General features: G+C 34.6%; 1 protein-coding gene across 10 annotated transcripts in view; it reads right to left on the reverse strand.

Annotated features, from left to right (window-relative positions):
- Positions 1 to 12,906, reverse strand: part of LOC128991840 (CAP-Gly domain-containing linker protein 1-like) — a 71,959-nt gene extending 59,053 nt beyond the window's left edge. For 8 of the 10 annotated variants that reach the window (XM_054415159.1, XM_054415150.1, XM_054415133.1 and 5 more), the window contains exons 1-2: positions 12,662 to 12,906; positions 8,633 to 8,855 (exon numbers count right to left, since the gene is read on the reverse strand). In XM_054415159.1, coding sequence (XP_054271134.1) covers positions 8,633 to 8,765 — 133 coding nt within the window. In that variant the 5' untranslated portion in view covers positions 8,766 to 8,855; positions 12,662 to 12,906. Of the gene's footprint in view, positions 1 to 8,632; positions 8,856 to 10,557; positions 10,677 to 11,515; positions 11,534 to 12,661 lie in introns of those variants that run through there. The other 2 variants (XM_054415069.1, XM_054415060.1) reach the window with 2 other exon arrangements.

Below are 12,906 nucleotides of genomic sequence, written 5' to 3' on the forward strand. Positions count from 1 at the left end.
TTTGTTTATGTTTATTATCCACACCCTTCTATTCTAATATTCGTGAAACGCACCAACAAAAACAACGTCAAATCTTACCATCCCCCGTGCCGAATTGTAAATCTGCAATTCAAAATCCAAAACTTTTCCTGTTTGGCTACTTCAGCGCGGAGGTGCTAAGTATGACAATCAGCTGTTTTCAACAATGGAGGATACATCAGCTGACATTGACAGCTGTAAATAAACAAGTCACCGCTCCACTTCTATTTCAGGTCCGCCGGCCCACACGCCTCGATCACGTCATAGCAAAATACAGCGAGAACTGCCGTGACGTCGTACAACAATATAAAATATCCAACATCACACTTAATTATAGCGCAGACCTAGGGCTTGGCGTGTACTTTTCATCTTCAACAGTAATGGTAATGCTGCGACAATTTGACACTTATTTTATATTTTATAGACACACAAGTTTGTTTCGCGTTTAGATAAAATAATTTGCTTTATAGTTTAGAAGTAGACATTCCATCAATAAGGACCAGCCATAGCCAAATTTAAAACTGGTAATTTTACATTATAAAATGGCCCGATCAGTTAAGTTTCAAAACAATAAGGGTTTCCCTGTTGCATCCCTTTTCCAGCCGTCCTACGTAACCAATTTTTACGATTGATGTGTCATCTAACGCAGCGCACCTGCGAATGGTAAAGGTTATTTCCTTTAGGGTTTCGCCCCTCTCACGTGTAATTTATTTCTAGAGTCCTCTTTCAAAAGTCAAGTTATGCTGACGAACTTGCTTATCAACGATTTTAAATGTGAACAACTGGTCCTTCAGTTGAATGTTTGAATGTTTGACCACAGTCAGATAGTAAACGAGAGACAAAACAGTTTATGAAAATGGATATTAAATAGCCTCGGCTACTGTACAATGGTATTACATTGTATAGCAAATGTCATAAAAATTACAAGGTAAAAGAAAATAGTCATACACAATACCCATTCAAACATACATGTATCACATACACACTCTCATTGATTCATTAGTTTTAACTTTTACAAATGCAGGCTAATAAAAAAAAGAAGTTTTGAACGACTGGAATCAGAACTGGTCTATCAACGGTGAGTTAAAAATTACAATTTGTAACCTAATTGGGGTAAGTAAATCACAGGTTTACGGTGTAGGGTAATTACAATCTTACTCTCAAATTTTATTCTTGAAAAATTTGTAGTCTTATTCACCAATAAATTTCGTAAACAAACATACTCTATAAAAGAGCATTTCACCCGTTTTGTATCGGAAACATATTTTGAACCTTATACGCAATTTCCGAGTATTCTTGTTATTGTATTATTCACGACTACTTTTAAAATCCTTAAATAGAGGTGACGCAAGCAAAACGCACCGCAGTCCTGCACACAAACTACCAGCTGAATGAAGGAGTCGAATGTCACCAATGTTCATCATCAACTAAAACTACTGAGTGATAAAAGGTCAACTGAAATAATTCAATAGTGGTAAATAACACCATGTTTCCCAGCACATAGGTCCCAACACGACCTATACATAAAAACATGCCTATTTCAGAACACCAAAGCTGTTTTTTAATGGTGATGTAAAATGGGAAATGAGAGTTTTTCATTGGAAAAACCTAAAAAACAAATCCGATTGCAAAATAAAGTTCTAGATAATCCCAACAATTTGAATGCAACCCTGTTGTAAGATGGTACACAATTAAAGGCTTTTGATAAGATAAACCAACAACAGATGAGCAAAGATGTTTAGTAACAGCTTCAGATGGGATTATATTGTCAGATAAAACAGAACGATCATTGTCTGAGATAAAAGTGGCAAAAGACGAAGCTAAAAATGTACACTTCACTGTGTAGGTATTGCAGGAATTTTCCCAATAACATATTCACTGAGTTTTTTAAAAGTTGGCGAAGTTTACTGTAATGTTGAGCTACATACCATTTCTCTCTCTTAAAACGTATAGTGCATTAACAAAAGTAATTTACATTAATCTCATAGGTCAGGTCCCTACATTCTCAAAAAATTATTCACATCATTTTTAAACTGTGAAACCAAATCTGCAATACCTGACACTTAAGAAAAGCATTGTCATACTTTGAAGACACTGAAAAAGTTAATAACTATTGTAGTGTACTACTCTACTGCATAGGATCATTTGACGAAGCAACCATAAGCCATTTAGCAGAAAAAGTTATTACAAGAGGTCTCAGCTTAAAATCCAAATGTAGCCTAGACAAATATTAATTGTATAAATTTAGAACAATCTGAATACAACTTCGCTTGAGATTACGGGAATGCGGTATATTACCCCTTGGAAAACCACCCCCTCCCCACCAGGTGAAACGTGATAGTGAAATCTGCCAAATAAACTATTTGGGAGCCGTGTCCGCGACTGTAATATCCCCCTCCCCCTAGGAAAATGCGATGCCATGAATTAAATTTAATTTCATACGTAATAATATTCATTGTAATTTTTATTCAAATAATTCCGTTTCATAATAGAAAAGGCATGTGGGGAATAGGCTGTCAATCAGAATTTTTAAATGTTATAGCAAGTTTGGTTAGTTAGGTTAGGTTAGTTTAGTATAGCTTGACAACGAAACTTGAGTGCCCGTGGCTGGAAAACTGCCCCCCCCCCCCCCCGATCATCGGTTGTCAACATGACGTAGTAACCTAATTGGGGGGGGGGTTGTTGTCCGGGGGCAGACTTCCGGCGACTTGAAATTAAAAAATGTTGATGACTGTTTTATATTTACGAATTAAGAAGACTGATATGTAGTTTAATACTTTTGAATGTTGTGTAATTAAACGTAAAGTGTTTAAATAGAATGTATAAAACAATCATGATCATCCTTCCTAACTTAAAACACAATGTTGCGGTTTTCTACAATTAAGTCATCAGACCACACCGAGGGAAGGAGATATTATCAATACCTTAGTTGGAAAACCCACACGAGTACTTAATAACAATCCTCTCATATCTGATCACCAATACAATGGGGCATTAGTTTCAATCAAATGGAAATCACGACAATAGACAGCACAGCTTTGATTCTTCCTTGAAACGATTCTGTTAAGCCGTTGAAAGGTGCTTTGTTCCACCACAGTGTGATATATTAATTGTCAAAATATTCTCATCTCCAATCATACTTGGCTTGAAATACCTACATTCGTATGGTCGTCAAAATATTCTCATTTCCATTCATACTTGGCTTGAAATACCTACATTCGTATGGTCACAATTTCAAAGTAAAGTATAAAGTATGTGTGTAAGAAGAGATAGAAGTAGCCTAGTTTTGTGTTCTTTTAGCATTCATTACATACCTCAAAATCAGTAACCACACGGCAAGGAGGAACTTTTACCAGTCAGTTAAATTCATAACTACAGTTAACTAGTGCTATGTGTTGCATTAATCCAAGCATATTCAATATGTTTCTAGAACTGTTCGAAACCGTCAGCACAAAGTTCAGCAATTTATCTAACCAACTTCTAGACAAAAAAACAAAAAAATATTTCAATTCTAATGCATATCTTACAATTGCCGATGTTGAATGTTTTTTAAGGTAATATTTAAAAAATGCACAATTCACTATAGATCAAATCCTTTAGAATGACATGCGGTATGTGCATTCACATTAGAACCCTTGCCCACCACTATAGCTTTTGTTATAATGTACAGTCATCTATGAAATTGTCCTTCTAATATATGAGGGATATCCGTAAATCAAGCTCGCCGTTTAGCCAAGCAAGATATAGTTTGAGTCTGAGACCAACGTCATGTTCCTTACTTTATTTACTGCATACTCTCTCAAGTGTCAATTTCATTCAAGATTACTTTTAATACTATGAGCGGAAAAACCATCCCATTAGAGTGTGAGCCAGAGAATAGTTGTGAATGAAGTAAGGAAGGATCCAACATGACGTTTCGCTTGATTGCGACTAAGCTGGATGAAGACCTTAATTTACAGACCCTCCTAAAATATGTTTTCAAAGTAGGGGAGAAAAGTGACGGGGGAATTTTTCTGTCACTCTCTTATTGTACACTCTAAAGGCCATACTAATTGACAAGATGTAATTTACCTTTTACATTACGGTGCTAAATTTAATTTAAAGACTTTATGGAATACAAAATACCACATAGTGGGTTGTAACAGTTGAAAAGGTGTACGTTTTACAAATTTAACTTAAAAAGGTCCCACTACACCAAAATATCCCGCTCATTAACATGAATAACATTTTAAATCTTTCTGTACAATGACCAGCGTGATGTAATTTAAAAAATTAAATCGTAACTAGCTAATATTCTGAAAGGCTGAACACAGTGCGAGAAAAAAACTCGTAACAAAACACCACAAAGTGCTTAAAACAAGTCTAATTAAACGCCAATGCCACGGTGAAAGACAAAGGAAGCGGTCTTACAGGTTACCGAAAAGGAAACTCCAGTTTTAGCTTCATGACTCACTCTCTTGCTATATAAGTGCATTCTTGCACACCGCCTGACCTAGTGACTTTTTATACATTACGTACGTGACATTGTGTAGCCCATACTGATACGATGGGAACAACAGGCTAATGGATAGTTTCACGTGATCTATGAGTTGATTCGACACTAGACTGACTTTGGAATAATTAACAATTAAGTTTGATGATGACTGATCAGTTAACTTTATGTCTAGGTGAAAAAATATATTTCTATAAATCAATTCTTAAGTTAGGCCTAATTTAATCTGTTGTTGTGTATTTTTTTTTAAATTTGTTTTTTCCGACATATGTAGGCTTAGTGTTGGTAGTTTATTTTTAACAAGGAAATAAATCTGAATCTAGGTCAAGTAGTATGGCAAATACAAATTTTGCAACTCAGCAAAATATTTAAGAAACAAATATTAAGTTGTCCCATGGAATATCATTTTATGGCCATGTAAAAGATGTTTTAAATACATTACTCAAAACGCAATAACTAGGTACCACATTTAAATCACAAAGTCTTCAATCCCAATATACTTTTTATACAATATCCTGATTGCCTTATACATAGTTAATAAAAATTCCGTCTTTGGTTTATGGTCCAAACTGAAATAGTCTTGATTTAGCTTTTAGTTCAAGTGTACTCTTGTAATCAAAATTATAGAGCAACATTTTGCCGGTTTGGACACAATATTTTTTATATTCAAGTAAAAATATGTTATTTCAGCTAATACAACGGTGCTATTTTCAGTTTTCACATTGACGCCTTGAGAGTCTAGTGTCGCTGGTGACATCAACAAATGATGCAAATTTATGTACACACAGAGTTGCGATTGTTCTGGCAAATGTGACAGTGTTGATGTTGTGTAAAGGGAGCTGTGGCCTACTTTTCTTTTTACTGCAATTCAAATACTCTTTGGCTCATGTACATGAAGGATGAATGTATTTCCTAAAATGCGAAACTAAAAAGTACATCTCAAAACTTAACTGACCCCATTTTAATGTCCTGTTTGGAATAGCAGTACAATACATTTAAACAAAACAAATTAATATGGATTAGGCTACATATTAAAACAGCAAAAAAAGCTATCAGGACACTGTTGGAGGGGTGTTCAGGGGTGACACACGTTTGTACAAAATTTAATCAAAATAGGTTACTGTACTGCAATTATTTATGTAGGCCTACTTGAACAGATGGTGTGTTTATCGAAACAAGAAGTAAATCAGTCTTGGGGCTACTTGTAGGGCTTTCTATAAGAAATATGGTAATAGGCCCTAGCTTGGTCATGGGAAATGTGTGAAAAAGAATCAGATTTTAATAAGTTTAAGAAATTGCTCAATTATCACATATTAAATTACTACTACAATTGCTGCCACTAGGATTAACACTATTCCATACTTTTGTAAAGAAATATGAATCAAGATTAATAAACATAGGTTTAGGAGGAAGTCAGTCAGTGTAAGACAAATAATTCATTCATTCACCGCTGCAAACATCTAGCTCATAGAAGTTTGCTGTCGTCAGCTGTTTTACTCGGTACAGCAAATTCAAATGTTTCAATACTACTAGTGTACCTGTTGCTCGAAATCAAGCAGTAGTCAACTACCGGTATTATACAGAAGGTATTTTAAAACTACAGTAATAACAGTCATAGTTTTCGATGAGTTTAAAGGACCCGACTAAATGTTTATGTAGGCTAACTAATTAAAATACTCACGCTATTTAAAAGTGCTTTAAAATAATAAACGCTTCTTGTAAAAATATTTTAGAATTTTTGGACCCGGCCATATTTTTAGTGTTTTCTACCAATGTTTCCCGACTTAAAGCTATTACCAGTAAACATTTCTTGCACGTATTTATTTGATCTGACTTTAGGTAGGTTTACTTTACCACTGTGAAAACATGATGTGGATGTTCTTCATGGGTTTTTTTTTTTACTTCCAAAATAAGTTGCTTAGCATAACTGGCAAACATGATTCATTTCCCCAAGTGATTGTGTACCGGTACCTGGATTCCTTACTGGGAGACCAGGCCACTCCTCTACTCTTCTCATAAGTATAAGATTTCCTATTAATTGTCTCCTCCTCATGTTTTCAATAGGCTATTTCTCCTTTAAATTCAAGAAATTTTCTGTTCTTCCAACAAAACTGATTAACTGTTTATATTTGTTTATAACCTCCTTCATATTACAAACATGAATATTTACTCCCAAAAAGCTGGTGAGTTTAATTTTATATAGGCCTACAGCTGTTTTTGTTTTTAAATTTGTTTTCAATGTAATTCTTATGGGCAAAAATGTGACCTTTGAAACGTTAAAATCGGTCCAGAAATAACGGAGGAGTTTTGTTCACAAAAAACAGCCCTCATGTATTAATATAAGAGATATTAGCCTATAAGCTAATCCCATTGGTAAAAGTACAACTATTGGGACAGATTGTGCTTGTATTTTTGGACATCCCTCTGTAATTAAAACAACAAGTAATACAATCTCTAATTAACACACCGATTAAATTATAAACAAATAATAACAATAATTGGGTTGCCACAGAACTTTTGAAAAATAATTCTCACATTTTTCCCACTCGTGATTCTTGGTTGCCAAATGCACCTTTAACCATAAATGATTTAAGTCTTCTAGTCATAACAGGTGTACCAGGATTTCAGAAGGTTGCATTACTGTACGACTTTGTTAATGCAGTCTCGGTCGTAACATCAGACACGAATATAAAATCATTTGTTTTAAGTGCAAGCATTGATCATTAGGCTACAATCCTAGAAAAGTCTTCTTGACATAAACTAGGCATAGAGATTAAAATACTCAATTTTGTATAAAAACATTTTACAGCTTGGGATAACTGTTGGAATGAAATAGGTGCTGTTGGGACCACTAATTAATGTAGGTAGGTAATTAGCCTATGATTAAAATTTACATCACTTGTTTTTAACAATTTGATGCGGAAGTAAAACAGAAAAAAGGTGGGAGAGCCAGCACGGCTGGACAATAAGAGAATCAGATTAAGCCATGAAGGCGACCGAGCTTGACTACTATTATGTGTCGATTCAGTGGAGCGTGGTGGACACACCCAGCCATCTCATCACCATAGACTAGACTGTAGATGGGGGAAATAAGACAATCAGTGTGGAGTCTCCATTAGTAAAGTATTTTAGAGTCTGAGATAATTGTTGACAGCAATACCCTCTTGATATGGTTGAAAATTAAACACGGTAAATGTACCATTGACAATAAATAGTAGGCCTACAAGTAGGCCTACACTTACCATCCTAATGTAGAATAAAGCTTATTTATCTAGTGTGTGTTTTATGGACGTTGAGGTTCTAGTATTGGACAAAACGTTTCCTAAATCCTCGGTGTAAATTTTATGATTTTTTGCTATAGGTACTGTTTGGTTATACAACATAATTACGAAGCTTTATTTAGTTGAACTATTTTCTTAGAAAAGTCGGTAGCTTTTAAATGGTTCGAAACTGGACTCAGCTGCCCTTGATCTTTGGACTTTTAATAAATTATGCTTAATCAGTAACTAAGCTACACAGATAATTTCAGCACATTTTACAATTAATTTAAAGGTTTTGTTGGGTGTAACAAAGTATTAGGTAAGTTACATTCATCGCTACATCATGTTCGATGGTTTGGTCGTAGCATAGAACATGAGGTCTGATTATTCTGTTGACAAGAGGTGTCAGCATTCTATCTGACGTGTATGATATCAGATCCGAGGTGTGGGGGCAGTCAGTCGGGTTGGAAGAGTGCAAGGGGTGTAAAATGGGAACTCGTGGCCGCGTCTTTCCGCTATACCGGTAGGCCTATATTTCTCTCCCCGCAGTCGTCCATGGAGTGGACTTTTTTTTATTTTATTATAGAACTACAGTAATTTTAGTAAGTTAACAAGTAGAAAATCATTCCGAATTAACTCTTTTTAAACGATAAACTAAATATTTAAATCTTAACTCTGCTTTCCTTTATTCAATTTTCTGCCTTCCCCATGCATGCGTAGTCATCACAACAGAACCAAACATTAAAATATTTCAAGCATTTAGCACTACCCTTTATAGCAGCCAACTTCAGCGAATGTATCAAGGTCAGTTCAGGTACACATGATATGTCAACGTAAATTGATATTTCTGCATGTTACTTACTGGCTTTTGGTGGACTGGGTGGAACAGCTGGCTTGGGTTGCTGGTTGGCACACAAACGCCCCAACTTGGATGGAGGTTTCAGTCCCGAGGGTTTTGGACCATCCATCGGTTTCTTTTTATCTTCCTCACTCATTGTGACCGCACTTTTACACTGTATTTTCCACAAATTCACACTAAGTTACCACCTGACTATTAGTTTTCATACTGAGGAAGAGGGCGGCATCTGAAACAAAAAATTATATTAAAAATAGCAAAAACACACAAGGTAAAATTCATCTTTGTCTTAAGGTACCGGTACTTGCAATGTCGAGTCGGCGTTACAATTTTTTTTTTTATCTAGGCCTACATAAAAAAACTTAACTTGGACATCAAAAGTAAAATAGGACTGGAAAAGTTCTTTAAATACTTTTCCTTACTAGCCAATAGGCTTTCATTTAAAACATAGCCTATTCTCAATTTAAAAAAATATTTCATCCTTACCGGCTTTCAAACAGAGTTGATTCTGCACTACTACGCTAACTGGTTTACTAGGATAACAGACCTGACGATGAAGTACCAAAGGGACCGGCCATAGTGCAATATGACTTCTAATTGTGAAGACGGTAAGGATTAAAAATATGTTTACATACTTTCACACAATCTGCCACACTTGAGAATCATCTCAATTTGAGTCTTAATAATAAAACTTAGATTAATAATTATTTAGAAATAAAAAGTTCAAAATATTACAGCTTATGAAGGTAAATGTTTATTGTAAAAACATCTCTCTGTTTTACGAAATATTATCAGCTGTTGTAATAAAGTAGTGCACCTGTTGATTGAATTCGAGCAATTGTTGATGTAGGTTATCTCGCCGACTCTTTAGTATAAGATTGTGTTACTTTATTTTATGTGTATTTTTGTTAATATTTTCTTAATCTAAGTTTGCCCAGATGTTGCAGCAGGCGGATAAAATATTTGTCATCTGATGCTAGACTCAACAATTTAGTAGGCCTATTTAGTTTAAACCTTGTAACTGGACACACTACTTGAAAAAGTGACCAGTTTAAATTTATGATTGTAAAGATTTTGTGATCGGTACTTATGGGAAATAAATGAATTGATTCATTTATTCAATTGCAAAGTATTAACAAGGTGTTATTTCAAAACGAATAACAGTCATAATTTCCAATTACTTAAAGGGTCCCCTTCAGTTAAATCGAAACTGAAAATTAACTCACTCTGAAAAAGAACTTTCGTGAGTGTATCATGTGTTTACTATGAACAGCTGTAATAATACAAATTATTCATCTGTTTAAGTAGAGAAAATCTTTTCTTAATAAGAAATACATTGGGGTTTTGATGGCCTGTGGGGCAAAGCCCGAGGACTTTTATTAGGCCTACAGGAATTAATGAAAGGGGGCGTCTACACAAAAAAATAATTTTGACACATTGTTTGTAAAAATCCGTCCATTATTTACAGAGGACTAGTGTTTCATAGAAATCGCCTTAACCTATTATATATGAGGATAGTGTAATAAGTGTTCTACACGTCACAAGGTAAAAGTCAGGAAAATGTGACATCGCTACCTGTTTTTATGCTAGGCTGAGCACTAGGTTTATTTATTTATTTATTATTTCCCAACGGATTACACCATTTTACAATATTTATGTATTCAATGTTTAAGAACATTTATACTAAAGAATATTAATTTATATTTTATTTTACTCTGATATTTACCTAAGTTTAGGAATAATATAATAGGAAAGTAAATTGCACCCTGATTTACAGAGGCTTATTGTAAGTATGTACCAAGTACCCTAAAACAGTAAACTAGTATCAAGCTAAAATGTTAATTACTTGTTCACAACAAGCTTAAAGAAAAAATATTTCCAAACTGTAGTAGGAGGCTACTTTAACTATACAATACAGCAACAAAACATACCTAATCGGCAAAATAGTAACTTGTCAGATAGTGTAGGATGTTGCAAAATACACAGAACACTTTCGTAAATAAAAAAAACCCTAGTATTGTTACTGACCACAAGTTTCACAAAATCTAAACCATCGAATTCCACCACTGACACAGCCACAACTGGGACTGACTCAACTGGGGTTAGGGCAAACATCCAAAAGGCAGCCTTCCAACATTAGTAATAATTCAATCTATTAGTTAAAAATACCATTGCAGGTAACCTTATTTATTTTAATTTCTTGTTTTTGTGGTAACTACAATGATGTGATGTTACAAAAGTACAATTATTTTCATTGGGATTACTCAAATGGAAAATACCTAATGGTAATAATGTTCAACATTGAGTCCAAATCATTGACTATATATACAGGTAGGTATATCGACTATACCTACCTGTGGGTTTATATAGTCAATGGTCCAAATTCAAAATTGTACATTGGGGCCTTTTGCACTTTGAAAGTTAAAATCTCCAGTAAACAAAATAAAGGAAGGTAGAGCTTGTGCGTTTCCTGGTGAAGCCTGGGAGTAGGTGGTTAGAGTGAATTAGGTGGTTTTGTAGGGGCTTCAACCCTACCCCCAGGCTTCACCAGGAAACGCACAAGCTATACTGTACTGATTTCCTAAAAAAAAAAAAAAAATTCAAAGGAACATACCATTTGGTTATTATTAATCTAGTTGAATATCCTACTGAGTTTAAGGTGAGTAGATCACCTGTAGATCATGTTATGAGCTTCTGTGTTAGAGGTTAGAACAAAATACTATTATTAGGTATATAGCCCACTATCAGACTTTGAAAAGGCATGGTAAATTTAGCGCAGAAAATAATATTAAAGTAAGCTGGTATTGCTATATATAGCCTATTGTAAAAAATAAACTTGATGGGACCACTTTAAAAGCCTGGTAACACTATAGTACATTTGACTCTTACAGTGGCAGTATGTTGAGCGCCCATAATTGTATATGTGCTGGAATTAAACACGCTCCTCTCGCCCCCAAATCTGAGACACTAGCAACTAGGCTATCAACACATTTCTAACAATCTTAGGCCTGCTGTTTTCAAAGGTCTTTTTGTAGAGTTGCCGTTTGTTTTAGAGTTCAATTCAAATAAAGGTTTTGTTGTTAAACTACGACTTGACTTATTATTTCTGGGGAAACCAACCCTTCTCACATGAGTAAACTACCCTATTACAATAAAATAGTAAAGCTCAGAACTACGCCCACGTGTATAAGTTCACGATAGCCTAAGAAATAGAGAGAGTAGGTGTTTATTTTGTTCTTTACAATTGTTTACATGAGGCCCCTAGGTACTTAAGTTACATAGTTTTTAAAAGTTATATAAATCAATAAACATCACGATCACTTGTGTGGAATTATCTTAACTTACTATCTTACCTAGAACAACCAATTATTTTATTGGGACGTTTGACTATTGATAGAAAAGGTAACCTGTTTACATGTCAATGGTTAAACCTAAAAGGCAAAACAATTAAAAATCTCACTAGTTATTTAGTGTGGGGTAGAGATGAGCATCCATAGGTCAACCATCGATGTTCACCATTGGTAACATCGACGTCAACTATCGATGTAGGCTACTGTACAGATAACATGTTTTTGGGACTAAAACATCAATGTTATTTTTAAGTTTTTCTTATGATTTTTTAGGCCTACTCTTTAACTTCGTAAATTAATGAAAAATTTCGATATCTCAATAAGTTACTTGGCCAAAAACATCGCTGTTTGACGAAAACATCGATGTAATGTGTAGATTTCCATATCCGTTGTCAAAAACAACCTAATGAAAATATCGATTAAGTTAACTTATTTCATTCCATATATCGTATGGTTGGTTAGGTTAACCTAACTAACCAAACGATATATCGAATGAAACAATCGATATATTGAATAATCGATAGCTTGAATGATATTTTCACAGAAGTCTACCCTAGAAAAACATCGATGTTTCGAAAACATGACTATCCATGCTCATCCCTAGTGTAGGGCATAAGAACTGATATGAGCGACTATTGACTTAAGCAACCAGGTTAAAACCATCAAGATCAGATAAGATATTTACCGTAACTTGCTGGCAAGATGAAAGTAGGCTAGACAAGAAAATTGCTCCTAATGACGAAAGGGCAATAATTAATTATTGACGATCTGACATTAGCCTAATATATTAGCGACGGTCTGTTTGAAAAGTTCGTTATTGCACCTTTGTGTTGACATTAAAATACTTAAAACTGACTTCGCATTTATATCGACTTAGACATCAACAAAACAAAGCAAGCAATCTATAATAACAATCACGATCACGCACGA

This window comes from Macrosteles quadrilineatus, unplaced genomic scaffold (genome assembly GCF_028750875.1).
Source record: "Macrosteles quadrilineatus isolate MER2022 unplaced genomic scaffold, UCM_ALF_1.0 Scaffold_1__1_contigs__length_201487025, whole genome shotgun sequence".
NCBI lineage: Eukaryota > Metazoa > Arthropoda > Insecta > Hemiptera > Cicadellidae > Macrosteles > Macrosteles quadrilineatus.